General features: G+C 49.0%; 1 protein-coding gene across 6 annotated transcripts in view; it reads left to right on the top strand.

Moving 5' to 3' along the window:
* The window catches only part of SNX29 (sorting nexin 29), a 401,127-nt gene that overhangs the window by 68,434 nt on the left and 319,624 nt on the right, over positions 1-13,069 (top strand). For 4 of the 6 annotated variants that reach the window (XM_084763168.1, XM_084763172.1, XM_084763171.1 and 1 more), the window contains 4 exons: positions 2,760-2,890; positions 9,059-9,134; positions 11,052-11,134; positions 12,531-12,644. In XM_084763168.1, coding sequence (XP_084619294.1) covers positions 2,760-2,890; positions 9,059-9,134; positions 11,052-11,134; positions 12,531-12,644 — 404 coding nt within the window. The remainder of the gene's footprint in view (positions 1-2,759; positions 2,891-9,058; positions 9,135-11,051; positions 11,135-12,530; positions 12,645-13,069) is intronic. The other 2 variants (XM_084763169.1, XM_084763173.1) reach the window with 1 other exon arrangement.

The following is a 13,069-nucleotide window of genomic DNA, read 5'->3' on the forward strand; positions in this document are numbered from 1 at the left end:
GAACACAGCTCGCAGACTGGCTATGGTCAGAGCTATCTGTGAGAGAGGGGAGAGCAACAGAGGATAAGGAGTAGAGAGAACAGTGAGTGAAGCGGGAGCAGCAGCCTGGAGAAGTCGGGCCATAAGAAGGATGGATGGTGAGGGCTGAGGCAGCCGGCTGGCGTGGCTTTGGAATGCTGCTAGGCACTGGAGGCACGTGCTAACTGGAGAAGTTAGGTTCCTTTTGCTGAGGTAAGGATGTGACGTCTTTTGGTGGAACAGGTGTCACAAGTTCCTGAGGAATGCTGGCTTTATCTAGCTGCCAGAAAACCTCCTATAGTCCAGGCTGAGCTGGGCTGACGCTCAATTTTGAATATGTTAGTTGGCCTGAGCGACCTGACAGCCACCTGCTGCATTAGAGCCCCAAGAGGGAGGTTCTAATAACCTAGAGGCATGGCCATGTTTAAAACCCTAACACTGGGGGTGGGGGAGACCAAGTCAGGAGCTTGGTCCCCTTTCACCTCCACCCTGCTGCCATGTGCTAGCCATGGAAGGAAACATTTGTGAGATCCCGTTAGGACTGTCCTGTGGGTTTCTTGCTGTCAAGAGCAAGAAGCTAGACACATGTAGTTAGTACAACAAAAATTATATTTTAAATTTTATTTATTTACTTTTTTGCTTTTGAGACGGGTTCTCTGTGTATCCTTGTCTGTCCTGGACTCACGTTGTAGACCAGGCTTGCTTTGAACTCACTCACAGAGATCCACCTGCCTCTGCCTCCCGAGTGCTGGGATTACAGGTGTGTATCACTGCATCTGGTAGTCGTTGGGTTTTAAAGGTTTATAAAGATACACCACCTCAAAGAGTATGCCACGTAGTCTAAAAATGTTTACAGATAAAATGTCTTGATCTGTGCACTAAAATAAAGATCGGCTGTGTGTAGAGGCTCATGCGGACAGGACACCATTGGGGTTTGATTTGGGAGCTCTCAGCCTTGGTGCTATGGTGTATGACCAAAAGATGACATTGTTTTGAGACAGAGTCTCACCATGTAGCCCAGGTTGGCCTTGAACTCGTTGCAACCCTCTTGCTTCTCCCTCCAAGTGTTGGGATTACAGGTGTGAGCTAGCATACCTGTGGTCAGGGGCTTTGTCTTTGTGGTAGTGCAGATTAAGCTGAGAGCTTTGTACATGAAAACCTTGCACCACAGAACCATGAGAGTGTGAAACAGGCTCTTGTGCAGCCCGGGCCGGGCAGCCTCCTGAGTGCTCCACCAGGCTCTGCTAAATTACGTAATTTGGGGCTGGAGAGATAGATGGCTTGCTGGTTAAGGGCACTAGCTGCTCTTTCAGAAGACCCAACTTCAGCTCCCAGCGCTCACATGGCAGCTCACAGCCAGGAGGGCACAGTAAAACCATCAAGCCCGATGACTCCATGGGTAGAAAGAAAGGTTTATTTGGGGAAATTCAAGATTTCTGTGTCTATCTCTGGGGGAACAGAGCATAGCAAAAGACTGAGAAGGCATCATTAATAATTTTTTAAGAGAAAGGTTGGGAGGGAGCCTGAAAGTTAGGGTAGGGGAGCCTGCAGGCCACTACAGTCTGGAACTATCTGGGAACTTTGATATGTGTTATAGGTGTGTGTTAGTGGGGAGCTAGATGCCCCGTTGCCTGTAAGGACAGACAAGCCACTCCCGTCTCACAGGATTCTGGTTGATGCTGCCTGGTGGGCGCCTGTTTATCTGCTAGCAATCACTCTGTTCACCTGCTCAGACTGCAGCCCGCACTGAGCCCAGACTGTCATTTTAGGGGACCCACTTTGGATCTAACAGCAACCACCTGCAATTCCAGTCCCAGGGGATCTGACACTGTATTCTAGCCTCTGTGGGTACTGTATGCACGTGGAGCACAGACATACACACAGGGGAAAGACCTGCATACACAAATCTTAAAAAAATAAAATGAACTTGACTTAATTTGACTTTTCTTCTTCTCCTCCCTTTCCTTACTTGATGTAATAGGTGTGAATTGATATACTGAACTTTTCTATGTTCTAAGTTAGTGCACAGTACTGATTGTGTAAATGCGCATAGTACTGATTGTGTAAATGCGCATAGTACTGATTGTGTAAATTTTAAGAGGTGCAGCAGGTCAAGCATATCCCCAGCTGTGTACAACATTCTAAGCCAGCGAATACATGAGACCCTGTCTCAGGCAAAGAAGTAAAAAATCCAAAACTCTTGGTAAAAGGAAAAATCTATACCCTCCATCACCAACCAAATCAAACTGAAGCAAGAGCCCAAGTTGGTGGCAGGCTGAGCTATACAAAGAGCCACTTCCCAGCCTCGGCCTCCCAAGTGCTGGGATTACAGGTGTCACCACGGCTGGCTACCAACCTCCCCTTCTCCAAAGGGTCTTCCTCTTCAGCCTCCCTGGCCTGCTCCACAACCCTGAGCCGAGCCTTCTGCCTTCTTGCAGAGTGACATGATTGATGTCTGGGCCCTCTTCCACACGATAAACTCCATGCAGACTGTAAGTGCCATGAGCATGTGATGACCATGTGGTGTCTCTTTACCCCTGTGATGAGCATACTGCCTGCTTTCAGTAGACACTCAGCAAGCTCTGGCAAGTGAGCACTTGAGGAGTCTGATCTGAGCTCTGGGGTCCCGACTTCAGCCCATGGCTTATTCTGCTTTAGCCCCATCTAGGCCTGGGGAGTTGAGCCCAGATACTGGGATAAGCCTCGAGTCCCTGTCATGCAGCTGTGCTCTTTCTCCATAGGCCACCGGATGGGAACACCTGCCTCCCCCAGGTACACAGCTGGGCCCCGCTCCAGGTGTTGCACGGAGATGCTGATGCTGACACTGACGTCCTCTTTCCTGTCAGTGGAGTGGGCTCCTATGTTGCAACAGGTGGGTGCTTCTGTCTTCTCTTCTCTAGGAGGGGCTTTTCCTCCAAGAACCAGACAAGGTTCTTAAGTTATGGGTACAAGTAGGAATGGGAGCGAGGCGATCCGGGGCTCAGGACAAGGGTGGCTTGTGGACACTCAGAAGGAAGAAGTGACTTAGAGGTCTTCTGTAGAACTGGCGTGTTTACAGAGGGTCTGGCTAAGTGTCTTGGGATGACCTGGTTGACAAGCTCCTATGGGGATCTCTTGCCTGCTCCCATCCACTTGCTGCTAAACTTGGCCAGATCAAAGTTAACCACAATAGTGGCCATTATTTTGTACCTTAGGAGACATGAGAAGGCAGCTGACCTCTGTTCCTCTTTTCTCTCAGCTGTGTGTGCCTTGGTTCCTCCTGTTTGGCGATGGGTTCAGAGATGTATGGCTAGTCTGAGACTATTTCTCAATTCGCCTGTGGCCTGTGGTCTTCTAACCCTTCATTCCCATTGGGTCTACTCTTTACATTCTCTGTCTTCTTTGTCCTCACTTTTAGCTTTTGTAGCTTTTTAAGTGGAGGCGTCTATTATCTGGTTGTTGCTGTCATAAAACACCATGACCAAAAGCAACTTGTGAAAGCGTTTGTTTTGGCTTTTAGTTCCAGTGAATGAAAAAAAAAATTTTTTTTTGTTTCAATAAATAAAAAAATAGCTAAAAATGTTTATTATTAAAACCTGTAATTATTCCGGTGGTATTATTTAACCTGCTGTCATAATCAGTAAAAGACACACACAGACCCCTGTTGTATTTTAGAATAAGCCTATTTTACCTGGGGCTGGGTAGCTCTTTCTGTTTATGCTATCTCATTATCTCGCAGCCCCATCCCAGGCCATCTGCTTTAATCATTTCTGTCTGGGCTGCTTCTCTCCATGCAATCCTCAGAGTCAGTTCCTCTAGGCCGCACAGTTCTTTACCTGTCCCATCGCAACTCTGCCCCTTCTTTCTCCTCCAGCACCTGTCTCTCTCCCATGATCCTCCTGTCCACAAAGCCCTCGAACCTTCCTCCTGCCCTGCCCGGGTGTAGGCAATTTATTCAGCCAATCAGGAATAATTTCTTAGGCAAGGTTACAAACATCATTTTGAGGTCCCAGAGGGTCTGCTCATAAAAGACAGCAAGGAGACCTTGGGGAGCAAAATAATTAACATTAGAATACATAGCACCAGACAAACCCCCAACCCATCATGGTGGAAGGCATGGCAGCATGCATGGCAACCAGAGAAAGAAGCTGAGCGCTCCCATCATCCGCCATAAGCAAGGAACAGAGAGAAGGGTCTGGTAATGATGTAAGGCTTTCTGTTCTCAAGGCTGCCCTCAGTGATGTCCTTCCTCCAGCAGCCTGCCTCTCTCCATGCAGCATTAGCACCGAGGACCAAGTGCCAAATTCCTGTACTTATGGGTGACATGTGTCGTTGGAACCAGTACAAGGAGTGACTATCACACATTGCTGTGATCTGATATGGTAGACTTTGGAGGTCTCTGGGAAGGCAGATTTACTTTTGACAGTCAAGATACTGTGGTAGCTGACAGGGGGCACACTGTGTGCCAGCCCACCTATATATGTCACGTGACATTTGGAGTTCATGGTGTTCTTGCTATGTTCATGGTGCTAGGCTGTGGGAGATCTGAAGGGAAATTCCACCTGAGGCGTTGTGTTTATCTATTTTTATAATTTTATTTTTAATTTTAATTAAAACATTTTTTTTTCTTGAGACAGAGTTTCACTGTGTAGATCTAGCTAGCCTAGATCTCACTATGTAGACCAGGCTAGCTTCAAACTCAGAGATCCTTCTGCCTTTGCCTCTTGAATCCTGGGATTAAAGGAGGACACCAGTAGCTTTTAAATTCTTTAATTTTTTTTTTTTTGTGTGTGTGTGTGGGTATGTGTGTGTGTGTGACTATATGTGTGAGTGCACATGAGTGTAGGTGCCCATGGTGGCCAGAAGAGGGCACTGGATCCCCTGGCATTGGAGTTATAGGCAATTGTGAGCCACCAGATGTGGGTGTTGTGAACTGAACTCAGATTGTCTGGAAGAGCAGCAAGGGCTCTTAACCAGCGACCCATCTCTTCAGGCCTCATTTAAAATGCTATTTATTTATTATTTATTTATTTATTATGTTTTCGAGACAAGGTTTCTCTGTGTAGCCTTGGCTGTCCTAGACTCACGTTGTAGGCCAGGCTGGCCTCGAACTCACAGCAATCCACCTGCCTCTGCCTCCGGAGTGCTGGGATTAAAGGTGTGCGCCACCACACCCAGCTCAAAACGCTTTGTAAATTTTCATTTACTTGTTTATATATTTTGAGTGTGAGAATGTGTGGAGATAGATGTGTCACTGTGCATGTGTGGAGGTCACTTCTCTCTTTCCTCTATGTGGAATTCAGGGATCACACTAGGGTCAGCAGGCTTGGCAACAAGTGCCTTTGTTTACTGAGCCATGTTGCTAGCCCAGAGTTTTTATTTTGAGACAATGTTTCACTAAGGCCACTCACAGTGGCTTTCAACCAGCTATCTTCCTGCCCCAGCCTCTCAAGTGGCTGGGGTGACGGCTTGTGCTAAGCCATGGCTCAGGGATTTTCTGATTACCTGTGTGAAGGGGAAATGTATAGAAGGCGTCTTCTGAATGCTTCCGTATCCCTCCTCTGTCTGTCTGTTACTTCTTGCTAGGACTGTTGCAAAATGTTTCTCGTCAAGCCTGCGCCTTCTTCTTTTGTCCCTGTCTGTTCCTCTTTTCCCAGCCAGAGCAGACATGGAGAACAGTCCGATTGCGCCATTCCCTTGCCCCCATCTCCCCCTGCAGGTGGGATAGAGTTTCTGTCATCACTGTAGCCATTAGGCAACCCCCCACCCCCAGCAGGGGCACCCTCACTTCCTCCCCTTCATCCCATTGGTGCTCCTCCTACCTGCTGTACCTCTGGGGTTGTCTCTCAGGTTGTAGCTCAGATGTCACCTTTTTTCTTTTTCTTTTTGAAACATGATCTTGCTATCCAGCCCTGGCTGGCGTGGAACGCATTATGTAGACCAGGCTGGGCTTAACTTGTGGCAGTCCTCCTGCCTCTGCCTCCTGAGTGCTGGCACTAGAACACAGAGCTTTGTTGGCAAAGAACTTTAAAAAAAAAACAAACTTTTCAACACATGGCTTTTTCCCCCCTACTGCTCCTTTCTCAGACAGATCAGGCTTTGTGTCCCACACTGTGTAACCCTTGCCGAATGGCTGGGGGATGGGTGCAGATGGTGGGAGAGATGCTGCAGGGCTGGGCGCATGGTGTTGGGAGAATACCTGTGCAGAGGACACAGCGCAGATAGAGGTGCCGGGGCGGGACAGCCAGGAGCCCAGAGGGGCAAACGACTTTAGGGCAGGCTAATGAGCCTGCTGCTGAAGTGAGGAGGGTTCAGCTCTGCCAGGCTGAGGAAATGCTTCACTTGCTAACTCTGTGAACCTGGCAAGTCAGTTAGGCCCTTGAGGTCTGCTTCTTTATCTGTGGTTAAGATGCTACAGACTCGGGGTGTAGAGCCTTTGCCCAGCATCCGTGGTCTAACCCCCTGCCCCCCACATAATAAAAGATGGCTGTGGCTGTTGTTTCAGAGAGGGCCTGCTGTGTGTGCCAGTGCATTTGCCGTACCACAGTGCCAGCTGTGTGGTATGCATGTGTGCCAACCACACAGACTGATGTGTGGCCAGTCAGGCCAAGTCCCCACTGCATCTGGAGTGTGGCAGGGTGGCGATGGCCTTCACTCCAGCCACCCATTGCCTTTCATCATGTGTGCTGTTGCAGTCTTGGCTTTCTACATGTTGCACTGGCAGTCGTGGCTGGATTTCAGCAGTGAGCATGACTGAACTGAGGTAGCCTCCTGCTGAAGGGTCCTTAGAAGACGCTGAGCCTTCTAATCCGAAATGTGCCTTCTCACATGAGCAGAGCGAGGGATAACTTAGGTGACACTGGAGATTTGGGGTATTGTGTTTGTCAGTTTCCTGTTACTGTAACTCAGGATAATCAACTTATAGGGAGGAAAGGTTTATTTTGGCTCACACGCTCAGAGATTTCCCTCTGCGTTCAGTTGTTCCCTTCTCTTGGGCTTGTGGTGAGGCAGAGCATCATGGTTGGGAATGCAAGATGGAGGTGGCTGGAAAAGCAGAGAGCTAGGAGGGGTTGGGGTCCCAGTGTCTGATCTTTCAAGGCCACATCCTCTGGTGAACCAGGTCCGGCCTCTTAAAGTCCTACTGCATCTCAGTGGTACCGTGAACTAGGGATTAAACCATAGGCCTTTGTTGGACAGTAACCATAGCAGATTCACCTGGCTTAGTGGAAGTGGGGTGGGGGGCAGCTGTCCCTGAGCTAGCACAGAAGAAAGTGGGATATTCAACCAGGGGTTTTGAAAGTGCAGCTGGTTGCTGGGCCCAGGGAGGTCTCAGTAGAACTTTCTGATAGCCAGAGATACGGAGCTAGGACTCAGGGCTGAGGTCTCAGCCAAAGGAGAGAGTTTAAGAATTGTCATCTTGGGCTGGAGAGATGGCTCAGTGGTTAAGAGCACTGCCTGCTCTTCCAAAGGACCAGGGTTCAATTCCCAGCACCCACATGGCAGTCAACTGTCTGTAACCCCAAGATCGGATACCCTCATACTAACGCACATAAATTAAAATTAAATAAAAATATTTAAAAAAAAAGAATTGTCATCTTGGGAGGTTAGAGTGTATTTTGTAGGATTGATTATCCAAAGGGACAGGGACCAAAAAGCCATGGGTGGTTCATATATGTAATACTAGGACTCAGGAGGTGGAGGCAGGAGGATTATTAATATTTTGAAGCCAGCCTGGGCTACATTGTGAGGCCCAGGCCAGCCCAGGTTACAGAGTTAAATCCTGTCTCAAAACCACAACAATATAAAATTATATATACAGATCCCCCTCCAACAGGGTTTCTCTGTGTAGCCCTGGCTGTCCTGGACTCACTTTGTAGATCAGGCTGGCCTCGAGCTCACAGAGATCTGTCTTCCTCTGCCTCCTGAGTACTGGGATTACAGGCATGCACCACCATACCCAGTGTAATTTTTTTAAATGTTAAAATAATTGTATCTTATTGTAATTGTTTTAATGTTGTTTGATAATTTGTTAAAGTATTGTATGATTGGCCAGACACTGGCATAGGCTTGTAATTCCAGCAAAGGCTGAGGCAGGAAAAGCTTGAGCTAGGGGCCAGCCTGGGCTACAGAGGGAGACTCTGTCTCCAAACAAAGTAGAGCAAAACAAAACAAAAGGGGAAGCTAGGCACAAAGAGCCTATGTGGCTCCTTGGGTAGCATGGACTCTACTGTAGCCAGCAGTGTCTACACCCTTTAACGTCACCACTAGGTAGCAAGGAGGGGAGAGGTAGGTAGTCACATGATTTCCCATCCGATGCTGTGCAGTCTTGCGATGGAAACCAGGCTTGCGGTGCTCTCGGTTACAGGAAACAGTTAGGGTTGAGTGGGATGTGCAGTCAAAGGTGGGAAGGTGTTGGCCTCCCCAGGCTCATGTCCCTTAAGCCTGGCAGAGGCAGGAGCTACCACTGCGCGTGCCTCAGGAGTTTCAGAAGGAGCAAGAGTTTCCTTGAGGGATGCAGTCTTCCTGTAGTCACCTGGCCCCAGGCCTGCAGGTCTGCACTTTTTTCCTGGAAGGAGGCCTGAGCTGTAGCTAATGCACTGTCACGATCGTTAACGTCCTTGGTTGTTTCCTCAAGAGATTTATGGCTCCACTTCTTGGGACTGGCTTTCTGGAGTGCTTAGTGGCTTTTGTACAAAGTGGCATACTTCACCAGTGATGAGACCCTGCTGCCCTCTAGCGTCCACTACAAGCAGGAACAGTTTGTTTAACAAACACCCTGATTCTGCCACAGGCTCTAGATTGTGGATTTTGGGAATAACTTCCCTTGCTTCAAGAGAAACAAAACAAGACAAACAAAACAAAAACCAAGCAAATAAAAAAGGCACACGTAGCAACTGGCGCCAAGACTTAGTGATGCCTGAGTGAATGAAATGGGTAGCAGATGAATCCAGGGTGCAGGTGGCAAGAGGTTAAAGTCAGCTGAAGGAGCAGCTGAGCACGTGGTGAGGAGAAAACGGAGTTGAAAACAAAGCCTTATTCCCTGTGTGTGATTTCTGCACAGACGCCACTGTGGGAAGTCTGGAGAATGGGACAGGACCAGAAGACCACGTCCTCTCAGAGCCTGGCCTTCGGTACAGGTCAGTATCAAGACACCAAGCCACTTAGCAGACGTGACGTGCTGCTTACATCTCTGCTTCTTATTCTCATTTGAAGATACGTGGCGCCTGCTGGAGTTGAGGCTGAAGCCTACCCTTATGTTCGTGCTCACATGTGCAGTCGTCAGGGTCACGGGTGACCATTCACCCAGATAAACTGCTTTATGACACACGGTCAGAGCTGGGAAGCCTCTTGGCGGTAGAGTGCTTGCACAGCGTGCAGAAAGCCCAGGGGTTTACCCCAGCTCCAAAAGGAGAGGCAGCAGCCATCCAACCCCGTTTGCATGCCTCCATCCTGTCCACAGCTCTGCGGCCATACTGTGCACCTCCCGCTCAGCCTTCTTACTTACAGTTGTTTGTAGCTGGTGATGATGCTTGTCAGCCCTAGTATTCTATGATGTCTAGGTCATGGGGGAAAGCTGTAATAGCTGTTAAGTAGTTAGTTTACTGCCTGCAGATTGCAAGTGCAGAAGGCTTTGCTCTTTCACATTAAAAAAAAAATCCAGATAGAAAAGTAAGTTGCCTAGTCACTGTTGCTCACAGAGGGAACATTGCCACCAAGGTCTCCCTAACACCACCTTCATTTCTTATTTTGCTCTTACTTTCCCCCTTTTCTTCAAGATTTTAATTTGGTGTCTTGAAGTTACCCATCCGTATGCTCTACTTGGCCTGAAGGTGAAGGTAATCCTGGCTGCCACACACCTTGCTTGGTGTCCTGTCACCCAGAGCAGGACTTTGAAAATGACACCCCACAAGGGGTCTGACACCACTGAGCCCAGTTTCATAAGGGGCAGTGTCACTGCACCCTCCCAGGATGCTGAGCCCTGTTTTGTTGTGTTTCTGAGCATTCCTCAAATGCAGCAGTGATGAGGGGCCTGAGCCGAGCCATGGCTTCTCCCTGCTGTTCGCAGATGAGCCGGGGATATTGTTCACATTAGGGAGCGATTGTAGAGATGCAGCCAGCCCAGGTACCTACACTCATTATGGTCTCTAAGGTTCTCCATGCACCAGCCCTGCTTACAGGGGCATGCTGGGAGCTTGTTGTCATGACACTTCTGTATCCCTTGATCAATACATAACCTGGTCTGTGTCTGTCCTCATTTAAAGGTGTCTTGTTCAGATTCTTTAAGAGGTATAGTTCACCTGTAGGAGAGTACTTGCCTAGCATGCACAAAGCCTTGGGTTTTTATCCCCAGCATCACATAAAATGGTTTGGTGTTTGGGAGGCAAAGGCAGAGGGATTGGAAGTTCAAAGTCATCTTTGGCCACATAGCAAGGTCCAGCCTGGAACACATGAGAGAGGATCAGGAACAAACATACTGTTGACTAGTTGCCGTTGGATGGTCATGTTACATACTTGTCTGAGTGAAGCTTATATAACATGTGTGTCTTATACTAGGAACACTGACATGCATCCAGGGACCATTTTACTTAGAAAAAGGAACAATACAAACCACAAGAATGTGAAAACCAAACAGACCACGGAGAGAATGTGTGCTTATAATTACAGCAGTTGGAGTAGGAAGGCAGTGATGTCTTGTCTGACCCAGCTGCAAACATGCCTACTGAGTGGTTTTTTTTTTTTGTTTATTTGTTTGTTTGTTTCTCTGTGTAGGTGTGGCTGTCCTGGACTTGCTTTGAGACCAGGTTGGCCTTGAACTCATAGAGATCTGCCTGCCTCTGCCTCCCCAAGTGCTGGGATTACAGGCATGTGCCACTGTGCCCAGCTTCATTAAGTGTTTCTAACTTTGGGGGTTAGCAGCAAACTTCAGACACATTTGTCAGGGTAGCTGCCTTCTGTTCTTCCAGTAGATTCCTAGGGAAACATTGCTGAGTGTTGTGAACACTGAAGATGTGTTTTAGGTTGAATGTAACTTCCTTCTGTCTGCTTTCTCCTAGTATGGAAGCCAGCTCTCCAGGCCGAGGAAGTCCCCTGAGCAGCCTGTTACCTTCTGCCTCAGTGCCTGAGTCCATGACAGTTCGTAAGTACTGAGGCTGGCGTGCGAGCCGGCAGGGCCTCTCTGCTTATCCTCTGGGATGTGGGCTTTGCAAGTGGCCGTGGAGCTGGTGAGGGCATGCTTGCTTTGCTCCTGTCACAGTATCACCGCAGGCTTCTAGACCATGGCCAGGCTGTGGTGCATGGGCTGTGTCCACCAACGGTGTGTTGTGGCAAGAGACTCTAGCAGCCGAGTTCCCTTGTGACTCTGGACAAATCACTTTTGCTGCTGAGATAATCTAATGAGCAGGTGGTGCAAACCATTTCCAGTTCCACCTCCTGGAAAAGTATTAGAGACTCTGCAATGAAGGGTGAGTGTCAGTGGCCTTCTCCCCCCACCCCCCTCTCTTCGCTATGACTAGGTGAGCAGTTGGGGTGGGGCTGGTGTCCCTGACTAGGTTGGCAGAGGGCTCTGTGGTCATAGAGGGCAGGGCTCTTCTTCTGACTAGTTGTTTTGTTTGTTTTCTGAGTTCTAGCCATCTCATTCCTACCCCAGGTAGCAGGAAGGAGAGGGGCAGGTGACAGGCTTCCTCTCTTTTCACATCCTGTTCAGGGCTCTAAACTTGGATAGAGTAAAAGCTACACCTTTTTTCCTCATTAGCCTTTGGGTGAAAATTAGTATTCCCTTCAACTATCAAAATGCAACAAACCCTGGCACCCATAGCAGTGGTGGCAGATGGTGAGTGACTGTCACCCAGAGAAGTTACAGACCCCTTTAACAGCACCTTAGGATGCCATTTCTCTTGGAAGTGTACTATTTTCCTGAGCTTACCTGTGCTCCTGTCCCCGTATGTGTGCATCTTTCTATCTGGACCGCTCTGCTTGCACATGAACACATTCCTTTGTCACTGGGGGGTGGGTTTCATCTATTTTCTAACAGTTGGTTTTCATGGAAGGAGGCCTGTGTGCCTCCCAACTGCAGGCCGTGTCCATGTTCCCTGTGAGCTGGAGTCCCTGCCCCGCTGTGAGGCCCTCTCCCCGAGCTTTCCCACAGCCCCCTGCTCCTGTGTCCCCCTCCCCTGGCTGCGAAGGAGGAAAGGCTAGTGCGCGTTGCGTTGCTGTACAGGGTGAGGGATACTGACTGTGTGAGGATGACCTGGCTCCTCCTTGTGGCCAGGCATGGGTCCCAAGGCTGTTGTCTCTCTTCAGTGTGGGCTATGGAGCAGGTGAATTGGGTTCCCTGTCAGCAGTTCTTGGGCTGCTGTGGATATGGTCTCTGCCTGCCCCCCCCAACCCCCAGCCATTTCTATCCCTGACAAAGCCACCAGCTTGGTTTGTGTCTTTTCTATGAGGACAGTCCTCTTGATAACCCTGAGCTGTGCCCATAGCAGGGGCTCAGCCCGTCATGTTTTCATTCATACTTTTTTTTTTTTTTTTTAAAGAAATTAACCCCAGCTGTTGCTGGTCGTCTGAGGCTGGAGGAGACCTGTCAGGACTCCCCAGGCATCCTTCTGAGGGAAGGCATCTGTGGACCAATGTTCGCCCCTGGGTGTCTGGTAGTTATATGGGCTATGGGGAACAGGTGTGGGTGGGCGGTAGGGTGGCTTGTTTTTGTTTTTTGGCTTTAGGTTTTTGGAGATTGGGTTTCTCTGTGTAGTCTTGGCTGTCCTGGGCTAACTTTGTAGACCAGGCTGACCTCGAACTCATGGCGACTCACCTGCTTCTACCTCCCCAAGTACTGGGATTAAAGGTATGTGCCACCGTGCCTCGCCATGGTGGGGTGGCCTGTTTTCTGGGGTGACTTCACGTAGGAAGGCTTCTACTCTGCAAGATAAGGCTCAGTGTTCTCTCAGAGATGTGGGGGAGATAGGAAGTGTCACCTGTGTAGCCTCACAGGGTGGGTCTGCTGTAACAGTTACAAACCAGGAAGCTTTGGCAAATGTTTCTTTTCTTGTGGTGTGCTGTGGCAGCAATGCCAAGG

The sequence above is a fragment of the Acomys minous genome (assembly GCF_964271855.1).
Source record: "Acomys minous genome assembly, chromosome: 16".
In the NCBI taxonomy this organism is placed as follows: domain Eukaryota; kingdom Metazoa; phylum Chordata; class Mammalia; order Rodentia; family Muridae; genus Acomys; species Acomys minous.